The 23113-nt window shown below is 42.8% G+C and overlaps 1 protein-coding gene across 7 annotated transcripts in view; it reads left to right on the top strand.

Moving 5' to 3' along the window:
- Nucleotides 1-22852, top strand: part of LOC118211305 (twist-related protein 2-like) — a 28955-nt gene extending 6103 nt beyond the window's left edge. For 3 of the 7 annotated variants that reach the window (XM_035388418.1, XM_035388413.1, XM_035388417.1), the window contains 3 exons: nucleotides 536-616; nucleotides 12364-14175; nucleotides 21399-22852. In XM_035388418.1, coding sequence (XP_035244309.1) covers nucleotides 12902-13504 — 603 coding nt within the window. In that variant the 5' untranslated portion in view covers nucleotides 536-616; nucleotides 12364-12901 and the 3' untranslated portion in view covers nucleotides 13505-14175; nucleotides 21399-22852. Of the gene's footprint in view, nucleotides 1-535; nucleotides 627-12346; nucleotides 14176-21398 lie in introns of all 7 variants that reach the window. The other 4 variants (XM_035388416.1, XM_035388414.1, XR_004761988.1 and 1 more) reach the window with 4 other exon arrangements.
- The last annotated feature ends 261 nt before the right edge of the window (nucleotides 22853-23113 follow it).

Below are 23113 nucleotides of genomic sequence, written 5' to 3'. Positions count from 1 at the left end.
CCCCCCTCCCCTCAACCCCCCAAGAGCAAGGTTAGGGTGACAGTGGCATGGGAAAACTCCCTGGCTAGTAATAGGACGATAGCTTGAGTAGAAGAACATGACTTTGGGGAAGGGCCCATTTTGCCAGTTGAGTTATGGGAAAGTGGTGGATGTAATGAATGTAAGTGTAATGAATGTAACTCTAGGCCTAGCAATTGTCGTCATAACCATAGCAAAAGAAATGGAGGGAAAATCATTTTTCCATTCGTATCTGGGGTGAAGACACAAGGCCGGATGATAAAAATGACACAGCCTAGCAGGCCAATTTCAATGAAAGACTGGCTGATCAAGGAGCAAATGCGTAGATTTCTGCTTAACCGTAAATGTGTCATAGATGCAGTGAATACAGGGAGGGGCACATATCCACGTTCAAGCCAAATAGTTTGCCCAGTTTGTGGGTAACTGATAGGATTGAAGTACGTGCCCAAAAATGCTAAATGCTTGATTGCAGCTCTTTGCGAAAGGCCTTGACTAAAAAGTTTTCTTTGGTCTACAGTTTCAAGAGGGCCCACAGGGACTGGATTTGCACAGGGTCCAGAATTTTGTGCTACACCCTGCAAGAGGACATTGGTTAAAGGTAAGCACAGGTGAATTAAAATGAGTAGACCAGTTTTCCTGGTCACATGATCAAGGCAGAGAGATTTTTCAAGTTCTGGCTCAACATAGTTCTGGAAACTGTACTGCAAGAAGACAGGCCTAAATGGGCTGAACAGCCTGTTCTCATTGTTGAACCTTATGTTCTTATTCTGATAATTTCCCTGCGCTGCCACCTGGTATGTAAAAGCTTACTTAAAAATGAAACAAATATGTTACACCATTGTTTATCCACAAATATGATTCCTTGTGGACACCCCTGTTCAGCTGCACAACTTGTATTCCCTATCCGCACTGATTTCTTATCTACTCCCTGCAAATGAGAATTCAGCTCCCAGCAGTCCAATCTGGGTAACCACAGGTAAAATAAGTAAAACATAAGAAAAGCGCTCAGTCTATTACAATGTTCGGCTGCTTCATCGCACAGTACCAGGAAAAGTGTGCCACCGTAATCTAAGGAGGGGCTCGCGGATAGGATAAATCAATCAGAGGGGTCTCCCCACTTGAGCAGGCTGGAAGAGCCCTTTCATCTCACCGCAACCCGCCCATGTGTGGGCGGAGTCGGATCACATCTGAAATCGCTGTTCTGCTCCTCCTCCTCTCCGAGACGTCGATCGAGCCGCTCTTATCAGCCAACCGGCTCCGAGGCTTTCGTCCTCTCTGAAAGGCCGTGAGTTATTGATGTTGGTTGCGTCTGGCCCGGGTTTCAGGAATTTATAGTCCATATAATATGCGATACAGATGATCCTGGCTGATGTCCCGTTTCTTAATAGCGCATCCTGCTTCGGAACGTCTGCGAGACCGACTTGTCACGGGTTTCGAGGTTAAACAAATCCCGTTAGGACCGCAACCCACCCAACGCCCTTAGTTTGAGAGGGGAAAGAGCAGGTTGACTCTAACTACCAGGGAGAGTCCCATTTGATTGACATGCAGCTGCACGTGTGACACGTGACCGGAAACACATACGTGTGTGCGTGTGCATGTGTGTGTGTGCATGTGTGTTTGCGTGTGTGTGCATGTGCATGTATGTGAACGTGTGTGTGTGTGTGTGTGAGAGCATGTGCATGTATATGTGTGTGTGTGTGTGTGTGTGTGTGTGCGCGTGCGCGTGCGTGCATGCACATGTGTTTGCACCACAGTGGAGGTGACGTGTGCAGGGGACCGGGCCCACAGTGTGTGTGTGTGTGTGTGTGTGTTTGCACCACAGTGGAGGTGACGTGTGCAGGGGACCAGGCCCACAGTGTGTGTGTGTGTGTGTTTGCACCACAGTGGAGGTGACACGTGCAGGGGACCGGGCCCACAGTGTGTGTGTGTGTGTGTGTGTGTGTGTGTGTTTGCACCACAGTGGAGGTGACGTGTGCAGGGGACCGGGCCCACAGTGTGTGTGTTAGCAGCGGTCCGGGAGGCCATGTCGCACGGCCTCACAGATATTTTGGTTGGTAAGAATTTGCCTGAGAGGAAAGCAGAGGAAGAAAAGGCACACACATCTTGAATCAGTAGAGGAACAGATGGGTGCTCTGACTTTAAAAAATCCTTTTGAAAAAGGCTGCTTCAAAATGATTTCCGAGCCACTTCCGCAAAAGCAGAACAAAGGTCTCAGATATTTAAGCAATATCCATTGCAATTTACTGTTTTATTTACAAACTGAAACACATGTCTTTGGACATTTTCTTTCTTCTTTTCGTTCCTCTTTTCCCCCTTTCTTTACTCCACATATTTTTTTCCCTCCCTTTGATACATCAGGAGGGATCGTTCTTAACCCTTTCAGTGGCCCAACTGCCTTGGGTTTTTTTGCCTTGGAATTTGGGTTTTGTTGTTGTTACTCTTTTCAGTTGGGCCCCAAGAAATGCAAAGTTGATGTTCCACAAGCAATGTCATGAGCCCTATGCTCCCACCAAGTCACATTAGAAATGCACCATTTCATTCTGAACTCCTGATCTGAACCTAGGTAATAAAAAGTTGAACTCAGCAGGCAGTTCAGTAAGAAATATCTGCAACAAATGAGGCTGGAATGGAAAGTTTTATATCAATTGTCAAAAACCTGAATCCAGAGACACCAAAATACATTGCTTTATTCTTGCAGGACTCGGAATCAGTCCAAAAATATCTCTGTGACTTTTCAGAAGCGTAAAGCACGATATTAAGACAGCATCAGTGTCTGTTTTAGTTTAATTAGATTTTCTTTTTAAATGTGATGTTTTGAAGGCTGCCATACACAACCCTGAAGACTCATTCTTGCGAAAATGTGGACTGCGCCATCCTGCCAACTCAGTTCAGAAAGACCCTTATTTATCAACCGCCAGAGCTTGTCTCCATTGAAAATCCCAGCCCCATATTTCACGCAGTGTTCCTCATCAGCGGCGTGATGACGGCTTCTACGGCCGAGTTTCCTGCCTGAGAAAGCAAAGCACACCCCCCTCCCCCCCCCCCCCACCCCACCCCCCCAGGCTGCGCTTTGGATCCTTAATGATGTGTATTTTTCTTTTCTTATTCCAACTATATTTATTAACATGACATTGCACAAGTTTTGCTGATTTGAAATAACTTCAAAATGCTGGGGGGAGAAAAAAAAAAGCCAGAAAGCAGTTACGAGGGCGTCCGCGTCGTTTTACTGGCCAACCCGGACAGTCGGCACGCTCGTTAATCACGCGAAACAAATTAAAACGGGTTAAACCGCGGCTCAGCTGTGCGGTGGACCACATTTCGCTTCGCGAGTGATCTTGTCGAAAAACGAATTAGCCGGTTATATGGGTTAAAGATAAGATTCTGCCCCCTCTGTTTCGCGCTCAAGAGCGGCTATAGCTTTTCATGGCGAGATGAAAGCATTTGCGTCGTTGTTGTTCCTAACCCGAACGGCACTTTGCACCTTCAGAGCCCAACTGGGATGTCAAGATGCACTGTGAGCCAGCGGAACTAGTGTTCCTCAGGAGAGGGGGACGCAGGGAGTTGACCACGGTGCGTGACACACTCCCAGAATCCTGTGCGGCGAGACCCTGAGCAGGGACAGATCCCCAGGCCCCCGAGCTTAAAAGCAGTAACCGGAGCCATCGCAGGATATGGGCTAAATTACACTTGAAAGCAGGGACATTTTAGGGAAGCTTGCGCACCAAATATTATGATAAATTATGGCCTAATATAAGGAGATAAGCCTGTTGCAAACTGAAATAACACAGGTTAGCACGCATCATAAAAGGAGATTTAAAAGATGGATCTTTTTTTTCCCGGCAGAAATATCTTGAGGCCTTTCTTTCAACTCTCGAAGACACCCCCCCCCCCCCTCTTTTTGTCCTGTGACATTGCATTGAAAATAACACTTCAGCAGCACACTTCGCCGCTATCTGTCATGACCAGGAATTTGTTAGCACTAGGATTGGAGGCACGCGAGTGGCGAAAGTGGATAATTGAAATGAACCATATCAGTTCAACATCCAACAACGTCTGCATACCCTCATGCCACTTGCATACCTGACCGTACCAACCACGTGTGTGTGTGTGTGTTCATATGTGTGTGTAAATACACCAGTGCCATTTTGCCCAAGAGTGGCAGTGCCTTCCAAGCATCAATAATAATAATAATAATAATAAAAGATTGGTTAATGTAAGTGGTTAGGACTCTACAGTTACTACATAATAATCAAATCAGGTGTTTAAACAAATGTCTTGCTTGTCAGGTTTATGACATGAGACTGACAAGCGATGGCTCTTCACCCACCCAACTTTTAAGAATATAGTCTGCTAATAAACCAATAGCCTGTTACAACTTCTGAACAATCATGCTCTCATATAAGTGGGGCTTCTGTTGGAGGCCATGATTCAGTACAGTTACTATTCACAATGTAATCACTTAGAGACACTTTTATGCAAAAGTGCGTTTAACATGGTTAGAAAACCACTAGAGCTAGAGATGAAGCTACAAACAAATCAGTGTTGTCATAGAGATTGTTGCCCCCAAAGGCTTCAAAGTAAAGGGAGAGAGGGGTTAGGGCTTTTATTAAATTAACCCTTAACTGAGGTTCAGCCTGAAAAGGTGGGTTTTCAGTCTCTTGAGGAAAACAGCCCGAAATTCTGCCCCTCTGACCAGGCGGGGAAGGTCATTCTACCACCAGGGGCCAATATCCAAGGCAGGGCCAAACCGCCGTAACTGAGCAATGCGCTGCGTTAGTATAAAATCACATATAACGCATAAAAACGATAAGTATGACATGCAGCTGTGACGCTTGTTCCACGGAGATAAAAATCACCCCGTCCCGCTCTCACCGATGACTCCCCTTCGAACCGCTCCGGGTTATCGTGCCTGTCGCTCTGCGCTAACCTCGGCCGCCGCCACCGCCAGCCTCTTTGATTGCGTCCCCCCCCCCCTGGCAGAGTCTCCCACAGGAAGTGCGTTTCCGCGCAGGGAAATCATTGCCAGATGCGAGCGCGCGTCTGGCCGCACTCGGGAGGAGGGTGGGCGGACGTGTGGGTGAAGGACAGGGGCACGAAGGCACTGACGGGCTGGCCGAGGACCTTTTATTATTGTGATGTTTCTTCTTTTTTTTTTTTTTTTCCCCTGCTGACCCATATTATGCCACATTCGAGCGGGGGAGGTGTGGTCTTTGCGGTGCCTTTGTAGCCCTTGTGATTGCAGAATTGCCCAATAATAATGTATGTATAAATTTATATATATATATATATATATATATATATATATATAAATATAATAGAAGTGATGCTAAACACAGGATACATTAAAATACATTTAAATGCACATTTTTTATTATCAATTTTATAATACAATCATAATACAAATGCCTTGAAAAATCTGGCAAAAGAACACGAATGGCCAAAAGTAGTAATCACATGGCAAATGTGTGACACAGCAGAAATCACACAGTCAATTTGTCATCCACATGAAATCACATGGCAAATTTGTCATGTGGCTGAAATCACTTGTAGAGGGTGAATCATTTTGTTCCTCCTTTCGTGTTCTCCTTTGGTGTTCATTACAGGGTCCAACAGGATCACATCATTAACTAACCCTCTGTTGGTTGTGTGATGCAGTTTCATTAACCACGCGTGCTGGCCTGTGACACTATATGCTCGTTTCGCGAAACTCAGACAAAATAAAAGAAACTTAAAATTCTCATTTTTCTTCTTGCTGTGGTCATTATTACACCGGTGTACTTCTTGGTTAAAAAAACAAATATTTAAACCCTGTGGTCCGCTTTGAGCATCTTAGAAGCCATTGATTACTGACATCTTTTTGTGTGTTCACAGAGTAAAAGTTTCCCAGGCTCAATATAAACTCTTGCCGTTTTCAAGAAAGTCCTTCATTTCATTTCTCATTGAGTCACAGCCTTATTTCCTATTTCCTGAAATACTGCGATGAATTTGTATATTGTAGTTGCAAAAGCAAAAACAGAAATACATTCACTTCTCTATTTGTGGGTTTCATTCAAGTACCAGTTTTTATCCAAAGTAGTGTTTCTTTCAGAATTCAACAGATTAAAACAAAAAGAAAGCAGATACATTCGGTTACATAAACAGAAAACCGTGCAAACTCGTCCAGTTACGTTTCATCGCGCCATTTAATCAAAATAGAATTCATTATGCACCGTCAGATACATATTTTTTTTTCTTCACTTAATTTGAGGCAAGATGTAGCTCTGCGCCTTCATGCCTCCTTTTTTGCAGAAAGGGGAGTTTGCCTTAATTTAAAAAAATAGGAAGAGTTTAGAGAAGTGAGCGTGAGTGTTAGTGAAGCATTATGTCACGCCTCTGACAGGGAAATGAAATGAGCAACATCAATGAGAGTCCGCCGGCCGAGATCAAACGGGCCTCTGTGCTCCTGCATCTGGTTCTGCTTGGATGACCTTTTTTCTCTCTCTTTTTTTTTTTTCTTCCTCTCTTTTTTCCACATCACTCTTTTTCTGTCCTCTTTTCCCTCTGGTATGAGGGACGGCCCTTCATATTTTTTCCCTTAGATAGTCTTCCATGTTTTTTTCCGCGATAGTGGCCCTGTTGCACGCAAACCGTGCAGCGGGCAAGATGGCCGCCGCTGCGGAATGCTCCCCCTTCTGTGTCACCGTGCCCGGCCCAGGATCCCTCTCTGTGAGATACCAGAGCAGACACTCGGGTGCTCTGACAGCTTCTGCCTTCTGCATCCTGCTCTGCATATTACGACCCACAATGCACTGCTGTCCATAAGTCCCCCACTCACCGCATTGTCTCAGCCCCCAACTTTTAAGTGCATATATGATGCAGTTTTTCTGGTGTGTGTGTGTGTGTGCATGTTTGTTTGCATGTGAGTGTGCCTGTGTTGAGTGTGTGTGTTTGTGTGTGTGTCTGTCCGTCTGACTTTATATTATGCCAACAGAGCATTCCCTGGGGTTGTCATGTCAAAATATATCCTCTCAAGCATGCCAAGTATTCAAATAAGAGGATACCCATTCATTGCAATGAGTTAGGGCAATAGCAATATCTCCAGGGTTTTTTAATATGACACAGGGCATTGTATTTGAAGTTTGACCATTTGAATTGACCTGTGGGTACACAAATGGTTAAGTTAACATTAATATAATGTTCCTGTGGTGTATTTGCCATGTCGTCACGCCAAGGCGTTTTGCTGTGATTTTCAGACGTAAATAGTTTGATTAGCTACAGGTGCTGCTGTGGCTTCAGTAAGAATGTGTGGAGTCCACCATTTAAAAATAATGGTTGTTATCTAATTCCACAACAATGGGCTATTTTATAAGACTGCAGTCATAGGACTTTGCCCTGATCTTTGATTTTCTGATTTATCCATCTGCACTTTAGGATTGCATCAATGTGCTATTTGATCACCATAGTTTTAATGCCAATGAAACGATAACTTTGCACAATTCAAATGCATATAAATGGTATGTAAAATTAGCCAATGTTTTAATGCAGATTGCATGAGGATAAGCCATGCGTTGAATGCAGTATGGGCACTTGTAAAGATGTAAAGGTCCCTTAGACACAGCTGAAGTGTAAATGGTGATTTTTCATAAGGTCCCTTAGACACAGCTGAAGTGTAAAGGGTGATAGTTTATAAGGTCCCTTAGACACAGCTGAAGTGTAAAGGGTGATAGTTTATAAGGTCCCTTAGATGCAGCTGAAGTGTAAATGGTGATTGTAAGGTCCCTTAGACACAGCTGAAGTGTAAATGGTGATTGTTTGTAAGGTCCCTTCGACACAGGTGAAGTGTAAATGGTGATTGTAAGGTCCCTTAGATGCAGCTGAAGTGTAAATGGTGATTGTTTGTAAGGTCCCTTAGACACAGCTGAAGTGTAAATGGTGATTGTTCGTAAGGTCCTTTAGACACAGCTGAAGTGTAAATGGTGATTGTTCGTAAGGTCCCTTAGACACAGCTGAAGTGTAAATAGTGATCGTTTGTAAGGTCCCTTAAGGCAGCATTAAACTGAAAATGGCACCAAACTTTTAGTTCAAAGCTATGCGTTTCAAACAAAAGACAAATAAAAAGACGCGGTTTGGAGTTTGTAAGCCGTTGTGTGTACTGTACAACCCCCCAGCACAAACTGCTCACAAACAGTTTGCGAACAGTCCACCGATTCACAGACCCCTGTCTGCAGTCAGTCCATCCAAATATCGCATGGTTGGTTGCGTCACGGTTCACTAGCTGGGGGGCAGAGTTCAACTTTATTTTCCCGTTCTTCCCATCACTGTGCTGTCCCGTGGTAGCAGGTAGTGATTAGAAAGGATACAGGAGATTTCAGGAAGTGGTGTTCTATCCAATGGGTTCGCTAGGATAGAAGAATTAAATTGTACCTTAATCCTCCATCTAAGAAGAATATTTGACCTGATTTGTTAGCCAAACTAAAAATAATTCATTTGGACACATAATCTATAACTTTACTAGTTTTCTCATCTTCTATAGGTAGTTTCCACTTCTTTCATTTGGCTACTATCCTGTCCAAATGACAAATTTGCCTGACAAATTCGGTCAAAGCTTACTCTATCATGGCTATCATGGTGAACCTATCGGATAGGAAGCCACTTCCTGACATTCCTGTATCCCATCTGGGTACGACCATGGTAGCACGGTTATGGTCGTGACCGGAATACTTTAGAGATTTATACTTTAGAACGAAGAGCTAGGATATCATTATCTTTGCTGTACTTGTGCAAGGATATCATTATCTTTACGATCGATAATGCAGAGATTTCAAAGACAGAGAAATGTGCTCAAATTCCTGGCACGAAACTTCCATGAAGTTGGGTGTCAATGATCGAGCTGAGGAAAGCAACTTGGAAAAAGTTTGTGCTCCCCCACCCAGTGGCATGACATGAAACAAAGTATATGGATGTACTTATACTTCGAATATACTGACAATGGTGCTCAACAATATGTTTGCTGGCGGTTCTTTTTCAGTTTGTATGTTGTTTGGAGTATACAGCCTACTTTAGAGTTGAAGTGTAAATGGTGATTGCTTACATGGTCCCTTAGAGTTGTAAGGTTAATGGTGATTGCTCATAACGTCTGTTAGACCCAGCTGAAGTGTAAACGGTGATTGTTCGTAAAGTCCTTTAGGCAGAGCTGAAGTCTAAATGGTGATTGCTCATAAGGTAAGAAACCAGGAAATAGCCCTGCTCTAGTTATCTCCCTGACCTCAGCCATCATGAGCCTGTGGCCTCTCGAGTCCCTGTCCTTTCTCAGGACTTACAGAACCAGACCAGGAACAACAAAAGCTGAAGTGGTCAAACATTGTACTTGTGCACTTAGGATTGCTTTCAAAAACAACAACATACATACACCCACACTCAAACTCCCACATACAAATGTAATTCACATGCTCGCATGCAAATGCTAAAACTCTCGCATACACCCAAATTCTACATCACACATACTGTACATACCCAGATTTTTAGTAGTATTTATTGAAACAACTAGGTGTAATTTTAGTGTAACATTATTAAAGGTTTAAATTATTATTATTATTTTTTTTACCCTGTGCGATGGTCACACAGGGTGAGAATTTTTACTGTTAGTAGATCAGCTTGTTCAATTGAGACCATCTAAGCACATTCATGTGAGAATATGTCAGCACTGCTTGTGGATATACACAAAAAATTAAAACTGTGCCAAAGTTTGACACTAAAAATATACAATAAAACAGCAAACTGCTGTGAAATGAAAGAAGCCACTCAAGTTTCCTTGTCTCTTATTGTTTTATTCACTCTCCTTATTGTACATACTCCTTTCCCCCACACGCTAACTAAGATCAAAGTAAAAGTTCTACAGCGCAGCCTGACTTACACACGCAAATGAGTTTCACAAGCTAAAAACCTTCTGCGTGTTTATTATTGCTATTTTTCTGCTAAGTGTATCTGTGTTTATAACTTGTGCTGATTGCTCAAAATACCCATTTCCTTATGAAGGTATTTTAAGGTCAATCAAAAGCTGCTTTGCATTTTCACAATGGGTTTTCATCGAAGTTTTTTAAAGATACAGATGTGTAGATATGAGGGCTCTTTTTACATAATTAACAGAGCTTTATTATTAGTAAGAACTAAATTTGGAATTACTATGAAAAAATAAGTAATTTTAAATCGCTTTTCATTGCCATTTTTCTTTCAGCTTTCATCTTAAAAGGACAAATATAGTTTTAAGTTTTAAGTTTATGAATCTTTTAGTTCAACTCACTTTTTCCTGAATTGAATTCAGTGACAAAAAACTGAGTAATGCATGCATATCAGATAAATATTTTTTAACCTGTCAGAGCACTTATGATGTAATTTCCTCCATTTTAGAGAGCCATGTGTCAACCAACCTTAATGCTTTACTGTTCTCTTTTCATGATATGCGCAACAGAAACAAAACAAAAAAAACAGGAAACATTTCAAGTCTGAAAATGATTTTGTATGAGTACCAACCACATGTGTGTTCAGGCTTAAAATAGGGACCAGCTTTACATAAATAAAGCCTTGGCAGAGGAAGATTTTTATGATTCTAGAATGTTCCAGAAATATTTGAGAAATAGCGCACCATTCTTCTCGCTCCAAAAAAATAAATAATCTAGAAAAGTTTCATGTTAAAATCTTTCTGCATTTCGTTTAGTGTATTTCTCAGTCATCTTTGCACATGTATGATGTGTGCTAGCTGAGTGTACTGCCATATGAACGCACACCAATAGACCAAAGTCGATATTTTATTATGCTGAACTATGCTGCCTGATGGTTCTAATATATATTTTTATTTGTATCTCCAGAAATGCATACATTTCCATCTGGACTTGTTTACTCTACTATTTTATTCAGAAAGTCACTCTCACAAAATGTTTTCTATGGTAGCTGTTCTGTTTTTTTGTGGTGCATGTTGAAATACTTTTTATTTTGAAAAGATGTATTCTTTCTGATCAAAAAAACTTTCACATTTCGACATTCACACGAGACGGCCAGATGACAGCATACCATAGGTCACATTGCAAAGCATTCCATATTGCTCCTTTTGGAAGTTAACAGTAATTTACATTGTGGGATATCTATATAGTATGATGAGGCATACTAATGTTATACTTACTGTATTTGCATGAGATCCAAATAGTTAAATTTTTTAATGTTTATTATCAGTTTTTCCAGAAATTTGAATTACTGATTTTTTCTTTCTTTCTCTCTGTTTTCAGCCTGCTTTATTTTCATGATAACTACTGTCGAGAAACCCCATAAATCCCGTAAAATATTAACAATATTGATAACTACAGTGCACGAATAGCAAATCTATAAATCTTTCTTCCTCTCTCTTTCTCACTGCCTTTCTCTTTCTCTAATAAAAGAAAGACATATGAGCTTTGAAATCATTATTCCATACTGTAAAACGTAATCATCTGAATCGGAAAAGAAAACAGTTTCGCTCTACTTTCGACGTACGTGCGATTACATTCGAAGATTTCCTCTGAGCTGAAGCCATTGTGGACGTTATTTGTCGTGGCGAAGGACCGCGAATTGAAACCCTTGCGTCTTCGGATTGCGTTTCACGCCTGTAGCCGGTTCCCCAGGTTTCCAGCCGCGGTGGGAAGGAGCGGGTCGGTGCGAGGAGGAACATGTGCTCTGACACCGGAGGGCACGGCCGTCACAATTAGCAAACCCTCTCGCCTCCCCACGCGAGGGTCGCCGGGTCAGGAGGGGTTCAGGGTCACCACGCCGACCTCCTTCCCACACATCGAGCTCTCGGAAGGCGGGACGCGTGACCCGAAAATCGGGACGTCCCGTCGATTAGCCGACAAGTAAATATTTATACGGATAAATATAAAAAATTGAATTGGGAGTTTTTTTATGTACATTTACTAGTGACCTACTCAACATATCTGTATGTCTAATTCATTTTGTCACTGGTGCATGTTACCTGGAATGTCTGCGTACAGGTGAACCCTGTTCATGCTCCCGTCATTAAGCAGACTCAACTGTAAACGACTGTCTCATTTGTTGGCCCGCGGTTGATTACTTGCAATTCAATTCAAACTTACTACAGTGTCGGAATTAACAGTGTTTATTATTCAACTTCATTTGTTTCTTGTTCTTTCTTTTTAAAGTTTTTATTGCAGCTACATTCATTCTTTTCGGTTTACATCTTGCTTCGTTGTTCATTGTTTTGGCAGCGTGAGCTCAAAATGTAATGGCAATAAATAATTTGAAATTGAACAAATAGAACCAAACCAGGGAGAGAAACAGAGGGAGTGTATCACTTGTTCTGTAGCGATTCATTTATTTCAGTGTAGAATACCAGAGGAAGGTGCAACTGCAAGGGCGGGGGATGGATGCTGGACTGCTTCGGGGAGAAATCTGGAACCTATAAACTTCAGACAACTTCTGTGAAAGCCTTTGCCGTGCATCCGCTGATTGGCCGATTCGGAGGCCCGCCCCCCCCTTCCCGTGGTCCTCCAACCCTGGATGCTTCCTGTTGCCCTGGAGCCAATCGCAGCCAATCGACGACCCCGACCAGCAACGGCAGCGGCGGTGGTGTTATAAGAGCAGCCGACGTGGAGTCCAGCGGAGCAGACGCCTGCGGCCGCGGTCTTCAGCTGAGGGAGGGAGAGCGCTCTCGCTGTGCTGAAGCCCATGCGTGGATTCCACACTGCAGAACCTTCTGGAACTTCTCAATACCTGTTCTGCTGCTCTCGCCTACAGGAGTACCCCTGAACTTCCAAAGAACTGAACCTATGTGGGCGTGTCTCTGTGACAGCGTGTGTGTCAGGGCCAATTAGAGGGAGGCGGAGAGCTCACCACCCCCCGAGGAGCACCCGAAAAAGAGATGAGAGAGGAGCTCTCCCACGCCGAGTCCCCCGAGGGGGGGCTGGCAGCCAGCGAGGAGGAGCTGGAGCTCGGCCCGAAGAGGGCTGCCGTCACTGTGACGCCCGCCGGGGTCAACGGGCGCAAGCGGGTGCCCTGCCCCAAAAAGGACGCCGCCGGCCGGGCCGAGGAAGGGGGCCTGGGAAGCCCCGGCTGCCTGGTCGCGTCGGGCCCCAAGCGGCCCAAGAGGAGCCCCCCGGTGGCGGTGGCGATGGCGGGGCCGGGACCGGGGCCGGGGCCAGGGCCGGGCCCCGAGCAGCCCTTCGAGGACCTGCACAGCCAGCGGGTGATCGCCAACGTGCGGGAGCGGCAGCGGACGCAGTCGCTGAACGACGCCTTCGCCTCGCTGCGCAAGATCATCCCCACCCTGCCCTCGGACAAGCTGAGCAAGATCCAGATCCTCAAGCTGGCCTCGCGCTACATCGACTTCCTGTACCAGGTGCTGCAGAGCGACGAGATGGACAGCAAGCTGGCCAGCTGCAACTACCTGGCACACGAGAGACTCAGCTACGCCTTCTCAGTCTGGAGGATGGAGGGGGCCTGGGCCATGTCCGCCTCCCACTAGCCCCCCCCCCCCCACCCCTTTAAACCTCACCCTCCCTCCACCTCCGCCTTTACTGCACCCTCCGCTCCATCCTCGCTCGACCCTCCCTCCACCCACAGACTCCATCTTTACTCCACCCCCCACCTCTATCCTCACCTCCGACTCTCTGCTTACTCCACCTGTCCTTCGCCTCCACCCCCAACTCAACGCTAAAGCCTTCCCGTACCTCCACCCTCACCCCATCCTTTCTTCATCCTCCTTCAACCCTCACCTCAACTCTTACTCTACCCCACCTCCATTCTGCCCATGCTCTCGTCCCCACCCTTACCCCCACCTCTACATTCACCCTTCATCCCCACCTCCATCCTAAACTCAACACTTACCTGCCTCTGTTATATATACCTCCGCCCCACCTCTACACTCTTCCTCTCTCACCTCCATCCTAAACCCAAAACTGCCCTGCACCCCTCCTTTACCTCCACCTCTACGCTCTCTCTCTCACCTCCATCTTAAATCCAACACTTACCTGTACCTCTCCTTTAGCTCCACACCCACCTATACACTCTCCATCTCTCACCTCCATCCTACACCCAACACTTGCCTGTACCTCTCCCTTACCTTTGCCTCCACCCCCACCCTGCATCCTAATCTCACCTCCTCACTGCCTCAGAAGCCAAGCAGATCAGCAGCAGGTATTTATCTTTAATATGGCTCATACGCATACGATGCTGCCCATCTCTCCTTCCCAATATTTCCTCCTTTCTAAAACCTTCACTGCTTTCATAGCCCCATCATCATTGTAATATTCATTCTATTTAATTTCATTATATTTTAGGAAATTGCACATCAGCACTTTATGGTGAGGCAGTTCAATTGCGATAATAATATGGTCTACTGGATAATCAGAGAATGGTGTATACGTGATGAACAATATAATATGAGCAAGTAATATTAGAAAATGTGATTTATTATTATGATTATTTCAACTGTTCAGGCAGAATTTTAGAGATTTTATAAAACATAATAAGATTTTTGTTATGATGTGAACACTGTTGAAATGGGCCAAAGACGCTCACTGGGTACTAGCGGTGCTGCTAACAGACAGAGCTCAACGTGTGCTGCACGTGTCCAGAATAAATCACACACTCGAAGGAAGATTCAGGACACTAGCCTGGGAAGAGCATGATTGTGCTGTCAGAAATGCTGGTGCATGGAGCTCCTTTTAATCCTCTGAGTTTTTGCTGCGTATACTTATGCAGGGAGTGTTAGAGGTCTGAGCTCCTTGTCCTCAGCCCAAACGTGAGGGAGAACTCCCTGCAGAGGGATGTTTCTGCATCACGCACACAACATTGATTTAAAAAGAAAAATGTGCAACAAACAACGATGAATATACCTGCACCTGAATTCTGAGGATTACAAAGAAACACTTTTAGTAATACAGCATTAGTCTAGGCAAGTATAGCCTTTTTCAAGGAATCTTTCTAGTAATTTATTAACTTTATCCAGCTTATATAAAGATTTTGTTTGATTCACAAAGATTGAGTCGAAAATGTTACATTTTACTCCTTTCAAATAAATATCAATTGTTTTCTGGACATTAAAAATAATAGTGCTGATATGCTTTTGATTAGCTATAATTAGTATATAAAAACCTGCAAATAAATTAAAAAGCTTTTATCTCTGAATAAACTAAATGCATTAAGAACATAAAACAGTTCTATTTGGAAAACCACAAATGAAAATAAATTTCATCGCTTTTTCTGTCTTTTATATTTATATTCCTCATACATTTGATAACTCGGAGTGGGTTCAACGAGGAATAATGTTTAATGTTAATAACCATATTTTGAAGAAAATGTGGGAATCCATTACAATTTATGTTCAATTTATTTATTTTGTAATTAAATATTTGCTCATGGCATGCCATCCAGTGGAAGGCTGGATTCAATCAACATTAATTTTTACTCTTGATTGAAAATAAATAAAAGCTTTTTTCTTCAAAAACACAGTCTCGGAGTTAAATGGGTTTTCCGCATTTGCTGAAAAAAAGTATGGTAACCACAAATGTTTAATTAAGTTCAAGCCTAATTCTAGTTTAAACTCTAAAACAGAATTCATTATACTATTGCTATCACAGTAAGAAATATTTATAGCTCAATTTATTGAAAAAAAAAAACAATTAAATTGGGGAAAAAAGGTTCAAATCATTGAATGATTGCAAACAAGTATTTGCGCTTTTCCTGGACAGTGCCAGTTAATGCGCGATGAACAAACAAGAAAACTCAGATGTGATCATATCTCTTCATAAAGGAAAACGTGCTGATGACCCCTGTGCCACTGTAGGGACGGATGAACGCACTGGATAAAGGAAAAGAGGTCTTCTGTCCTTTTATCCCTTCTCCAGAAAGGCGCCGGGGTTTCTCATGGTTCGCGTGGCCCCGGGTTCGCCGTCTTTACGTGTCGGCCAGGCGAGCCGTTTACTCGCGTGATGCAACGCGCAGACAACATTCGCGGTCAGCACGCATGCAGCTGTAGTGGGGTCAGCTCTGTGCAGATATGTTGTGTCTGTCTGGCTTTGCAGACGGCAGCCGAACACTTGAAGCGTATGTGCTATGTGCTGCTTCTCCTGAACGATGCTGGCATATTCCTGTCAGACCTGCATGGGAATACTTTCTATGACTTTTTTGAGGGGTAAGGAAAGAGGGGCTAGGTGAGGTATTTAAGATAAAAGCCCCCCCCACCCCCGCCCTCTGTGCAGGATCTGGTGTCCAGTGTCGTGCAGTCAGGGTCTACAGGGCCCAGACATTCAGGAACCTTTAGATTGGAAACAGTTGTGAGGCATTAGGAAGAAGTGTGTGTGTGTGTGTGTGTGTGTGTGTGTGTGTGTGTGTGTTGGAGAGCACGCTCACCTCTCAGTGTGCGTGTGTGTGTGTGTGTGTGTGTGCACTCACATGCCTATGTTTGTGTGTGCATGTTTATATGCGTATATTTATGTAAGTGTGTTTGTGTCTGCATGCATGTGTGCGCAAGTTTGTGTGTGCATGAATGGGTGTGTGCATGTGTGTGTATGTGTCTGTGTGTGCATGAATGTTTGTGTGCATTTGTGTGTATGTGTGTGTGCATGAATGTGTATGTGTATACATATGTCTGTGTACATGCGTGTGTTTGTGTTTGTGCCTGTGTGTGTGTGTATGGGGGGAGGTAGGTTATGAGCAGTCACATGACTAGGTACAGACAGGCTGTCAGTCAGGTTCATGGTCCAGACAGAAGGCTGATGAAGAATGTTCACTTATAAACCTGCAGTCACTCAGTGATTAAATGAAACTACTGAAGAAAGACCAGTGCAGGACTGGGGGAGTCATGTGGAAGGTGCAGCATGACTGCAGACAGGGTCATTTCCTCACTCAACTTAGGTGCAGCAGAAATCTGCCTCTTTTACTGGGACAGAGAAAAAATATCCCTATCCCTGTGAAGGTGGGATTTTCTGTCATAAAGCTCTTTTAATGCTGTAATTATTTTCAAAGTCTTCTTTTAGGTGAGAGAGATTTTTGAGTGTTGATTATTAGTCGCTCACGTAAAGTTTTAAGTACACTTAAATACCTCTGTAAGTATATGCGATTTTATATATTTGTATGAAGTACACTGAAGTGCAACCTAAACCAAAATATACTTTTTATAAGTATACTAAAATACCACTATAAATATATGATTTAATGTACTCATTGTATATATTTGGAAGTACACTTTTTTGTTAATGTACATTTTAAGCACACTTTAAATTAAGTACAAAAACATTTGTATACTCAAATTATATTTTTAATACACTTAAGTAAACACGCTTTTTTTTTTGCTGGGGTATTGTTTGAGAAGTTAATTTCAGTTTACTTCAGTACTTCCTGTTTCTTCACTATTAAATGATAAAAGAATTGAAGTAGCCATGCACTAAATGCACACTTTGTCTCGCGCTGTTTGCTTTCGCTGTTTAATTCAGTGTGGAGGCATAGCCTATCGCTAGATTTTTTTTCCGTGGGAAGACTAGCGATATTTTTCCGGCAGCAGTGGGGTTCGCGTGCGGAGAAGCGGGAGTGAATTCTCAGGATTGGGCTGGCCTGTTTAGCCTGGCAGGAGAGCCGCGCAGTGCTTCGTTCTGTTTGTCGTCCACGACGCCGGTTGCCATGGCATTCTCCCAGTTCCGCCGCCGCTCGACGGCTTCTGTTGGGCGTGCGTGTCACGAGGCTGATCTCTGAGGCGCTCTCTTTCAGCGGGCCGCAGAAAAATAACTTGTGGCTTTAGCACGCAATGCAGCCAGCGCGGCTCTGAAGGCTGCATAAACCCAACAGGTCTGACACATGAAACAGACCGATGAGCACGTCAGTACTGCAGTATGCTAGCACAAGCCTTGTGTCTCGAGTGGGCTGCAGTAACGTAAACTATTCAAAGTGAGAAGTGTCCATTACACTGCAGTTCATATACATGAAAGATTGTGTAAGCCTTCTAGAAGTATGTTGGTTTGTGATTTGGTTGGCTTTTAAATGACTGAATGAGAAGTTTACATATAAAATGTCAAATCTGATTTACAACGGCAGTCTGCCCATGGATATTCACTGCACGAGTGTGTATGCCAGTGTGTATATGTGTGTGAGTTCTTGTGTGTGTTGATGCATTGACATACACACACATACTCGCAATGCGCGCATTGAGTGTAGGCCTATATGTGTTTGAGTGTGTGTCTATATACGTTTCTGTTTATGTGTGTGTGCACGTGTGTGTACATGCGTGTGTGCATGCTAAGGAATATTTTTACTTTTATTAAATTTTTGTTGATATTAATATTTGTTCTGTGGCAGAATCCTGTTTGCTTTCCTCTCATGTCTTCTCTCGCATTCTGTGGAAAAAGTCAAGCAGTTGATTTATGAATGAAATTGGCTGGAATGCAATTTAACTGGAGCGGAATTTAGTTAATGGAAGCCCTGAAAGAGTGGGAGATCTATCTGATAAAAGAATGCCTGCAGCCATTTAAAATCCGCTGTTGAACTGTAGCACTATCAAACACCATCTCTTGTCTGTGAATTACTCTGATACTGCAGTGTACTGAAGAAAGGAATGTTTCAACAAAAACGATAAAGTCCGACGCTAACATTTCTCAGAACTGCAATTTTAAAAGTATCCAGCTTTTCATTTAATTTCATTGCATTCAGGTTAAAAATAAAAAGCAGATGGCAGTTTGCACTAAAACAAGATTAGCTTTTTTTGTCTTTCTGTATAATTTCATATCTACACTATATATTACTCAGCCTTTTTCATGGAATATCTGTTAAAGGGGAGTGGCTAACCATATTGTGTTGGGGGAGTGGCTAGCCCGGCTGTTGTGGCTAGCCCTGTTGTGTCTGGCCACGCATACATTCGAGATCATCCAAATGATATATAATTTGTCTTAATTAGCCTGAACTGGATGACCCGTCCTGTGTTTCAAATTAAAGCTGCTTGTAGGTAATTGAAATAAGATCCGGCTTGATAATTATCAACAAAATACGTCCTAGATGCGCTTCCAAACATGAGTTGGCTTTAGCTTAAGAAATGAGCAGTAATAAATATTGAGAATTTAAGGTCAGATGTAAGATCTCAATACCTTATTATGTAGCTTTTTTATGTATACATGTTAAAAGTTAGGAAAACAACCAGCGATTTAGTTTTATTGTCCCTAAGTTCATTTTTTTCTATGCACATTACTCATGATTATAAAATTACGTTTAAATAATTTATATATTTATGAGTCATGTGCTGTGCTTGCTCAGGAACTGCAGTGGTTGACAGTGTGTTTTCAGTACAGAATGTCAGAGTTTATCACACACGTTTAACAGTGTATTATGGCATTCTCAATTCTAATCTTGTCAACATTTTTACTGACTAATTATGACTAACATGAACACTAATGCGCTGAGCATCTAAGGCAGCAACATAGACATGCTTGACAGGCAGGTAGCTATTCAGTTGTCTGTGAAAACATTTATGCAAGCAACACCATCGGCTTCCATAAACTAGTCAGCACCCCCCCAAAATGGAGTCAGAGAGCCAGAAATTCCATGGTACATTGCCCCACAAAGGAGAACTCAACATGTTTGTATAATTCCACACTGAAGTACCAACATAAATAAGCAATAATGAAATGGTAACAAAATAATGGACTTTCTGATGTTAGGATTCTGCACTTTTTTTTTTCTTTTTTTTGAGTTGTAGTTCCCTTAAAGGTAATCGCTGAATGATGGTAATATGAATAAAGGAACTCTATTGATTTAAACTATTGATTGAATGTCGCAGATTTAAATCGGTTACAGTTAAATAAAACTCCCTGCTGACACATAAATCGATGCAGTTTGTTTAAATCACAGCGACTCAATAAAGAACAGACCCTTTTGGTGTTCAAACCCTTTGACATAGCGCGATTAACCAAGCGAGCTACTATAGACTGCAGGAAAAGTGGCTTACATCGATTAGCCGAAAGATCTGAGAATAAAACATTTAGACCTGAGGATAAAACTATTAGGTTTCTTGTGCTGTGTTAATGAACGCTAAATCAGGTTTAAACAAATGTCACTTAATTAAAATAAATAACAACACTCTCCTGTCCCTGTCAAGAGAAAAGCAACTGCGCTATTTAGGAAACTTTTTTTAAAATTTGAATTTAGAGCCCGTCAAAGAAACTGAGCCTTTTCTTTAGTTAGTGGTTTTAGAAAAAATTAAATAGAGAGGAAAAAAATATCAGAGCGACCCAGAGCTTGAGGTCTGTGGTTGACCGGAGTGTAAAATTTGGTCAGAGCACACTCGCTCCTCGAGAATTCAGCGCAAGGCAGAGAGAGACCGTTCTGGAAGGACTGATTAACCATAATCCAAACTGACGGTCTCGTGCAGAATGACTGACGTCTGTTTAAACTCAGCGGGCCTGACATACTAAACAAGCTCTGGCGAACGCTGCCAGAGGATGTGATCATGTGTACAGCATCTCGTCTTATTATCGACCTTCATCTCCAAGTCTGCAACGCTGACAGAGTGGTGCCTGTTTGGCAAGGACCAGAAGGCCGTATGAAAAAGAGCGTTTTTCTAAAATGGCATCTGCTCTTTTTTAACGTCGGTTCAGGGGGTTAGCGCAGGCCTCTCACCTCTGTGCTCAACGCCCAATAGGAATCATCGGAAGAGGTCAAATGACCCGGAGGAGGTGGTGGGGGGAGATTTGGGGTGCAGTGGTGCTGTGGGTGCGATTGAGAGTGGTGGGATGGGGTTTCCGCAGGTTAAAGTCAGAGATTACAAGACATTCCTGCCGTTACGGAGTAATCACAGTGCAATTACCTCCACCTGATGCTAGACCACAATCATTTTCATTGGCTTCTTTTTAAGATATTGACTCATTAATGTTTATGAGTGTGCACAAGCACGGAAAAAAGAACCTAAGGATGAAGGAGATTAAGCGTAAAGAACGTTCACATTTTGTTTGTTTACAAAATGGCGAATGCAAAGTTAGGGGGCAGTATTGTACAGAGAGTAACACGTGCAAGGCAAGGCTTTATCAAGCATCCACTGTCACAATTATTCAAGCGTAAAGATTGTGCTGGGCATCTTGTGGCATAGCCTGTAGAGCACTGTCCATGTCCTCAGCGTGAGCTGTGATGTTGGCGGTTCCAATGTCTCTCCCTCTCTCTCGCTCCTCATTCTTTCTGTCTCTCTGTGCTGTCCTGTAAAATAGCATTAAGAATGTCCTAAAAATGCATTAAAAACAAAAGCATAACATTTTTTTCACCTTTATTTTCACTGGGCTTGTGTGCAGATAATGTATACATTGAGTGTAATACTGTGCAATTCACATACTGTATGCTGCATTGTTATTCATAACTGTCCTCTCCTCTTCTCACCTTCCCTGAAGCACCCCATCATGGTGGCTGTCACTCATCTTTCTGAAAAGAGAAGGAACCTCCCCTGTCTGACACGGGGCCGCCCCATCCCCTCTCCTCCTCCAGCGCTTACGGATGTGAACCCCGCCCGGATAAGAACCTGGACCCGTCGTGTAGGGCAGAATTCTCTGGGCGCTGTCGACGAATTGTTGTCTTTCGCCTGCTTGTTTGTGTGAATAGCCATGAGGCCCGAGGCCTCTGCCCTTTTTTAATAAGCTGTGTGAGGGGCGCTAGCGTGATCCAGCCGTGCTTTAAAAGAATGGAGACGGACCTGTGAGAGAGACTGAATGTCGCGTGGGGACACTGGCGCCGGTGTTCTCTCCCACGGCAAGGTTTGATCGCAGCTGACCTGTGCCTTTTTATGACCACTCTCACGATATTCTAAAGGAAGCCTTGAATCGAACAGCAATGAATTAAAATGTGGATAAGTCTTTGAGGTTAATTTTGCTGGTGCATGTTTACAATGGTATTTTGGGATGTGCGTCAATGCTATTGTGTGAAATCATCCCCTTGAGATGAACAGTAGACTGGGAAAAATCGGCTGTATCCCAAATATGACTTCAGCTGACTGTTCTTGAGTAATGTATGGGTCATTAAAAGTAAGTGGGTTTGTACAGTGCTTTCTATTTAAAACCAATGAAAGGTAAATGGGAAGCTTCCGAGACATTTATATTAAATTAGCACCTGTAATAAAAAGGTTTGTAATCACCAGTTTGGTAGTATGATTAGTATATGATACCAACTTCAGACACTAAAGGGCTTTATCTACAGGTGACCCTGATTCTTAAAGCCTGGCAGGGTATTTTTTTCACACACATTGTCCCTACATCTTTTCAAGACATTTCAGATTTGAGGAAGAGAATTAGCCACCAATAGATCTGTTCCTACCCACTAGCACCGTGATTCTCAGCTTTTTTGGTCTCTAGGATGAGCATAGGCCCACAGACTTGGGGTTGAGAACTGCATGTATTTAGTGTATTTAGGGCTAATGTCTATTATTGAAGAATTTGAATTAAGTACTAGAAAAACATTGGACCGGATTTCTAGCCTATGAATAAGCAACCAAATTTCACATTTTGGATTGCCATGACATGGCATGTTTATGGACAGTATGTGTTGAATTTTCCCCTAAAATCACAAGATTTGAACTCATTTCTTTCCTGGTTCCCAAACACTTTTACAACCACTCTGTGTTTTCTTCTTACTTCCACCAACAAGCAGGAGGAAAGAAGCTGAAATGGCAATCATGTGGAAAACCCATAAACTCTTCAAACACAAGCTTTCAATATCTAAAATTAGTTGGCAGGTAAAATTTACTAATGCCTTTTTTAACGAGCTGCATTAATGTCACAAAAATAATTTGAACCCTCATTAAACACTGATTCTTTTGGCATCAAACTCAATATATACTGTAGGACTCTTTTTTTTTTTTAAATGACCAGCCTTCAATAAGCTGATAGCTCATAGGTACAATGAGAGTGTTTGAGGAATTTTCATGCTGGTAATTATGGATGTTGTTATTTAGGCAAATGAGAAATGGCTGTCTGCTCACAATGCAAGGGAAGCAAATAACATTTATCCAATATGATACTCAGATGGCAGTTTGTTCTGAGTGTCTGTCAAAATGTTATATGACATTAAAAAAACAGTGGGAATGTTTAACCTATTGAATGGATACTCAATTATT

The sequence above is a fragment of the Anguilla anguilla genome, chromosome 13 (assembly GCF_013347855.1).
Source record: "Anguilla anguilla isolate fAngAng1 chromosome 13, fAngAng1.pri, whole genome shotgun sequence".
Taxonomy (NCBI): Eukaryota; Metazoa; Chordata; class Actinopteri; order Anguilliformes; family Anguillidae; genus Anguilla; species Anguilla anguilla.
The sequence above is the reverse complement of the archived record's forward strand: the minus strand, read 5'-3'. Positions and strand labels throughout refer to the sequence as shown.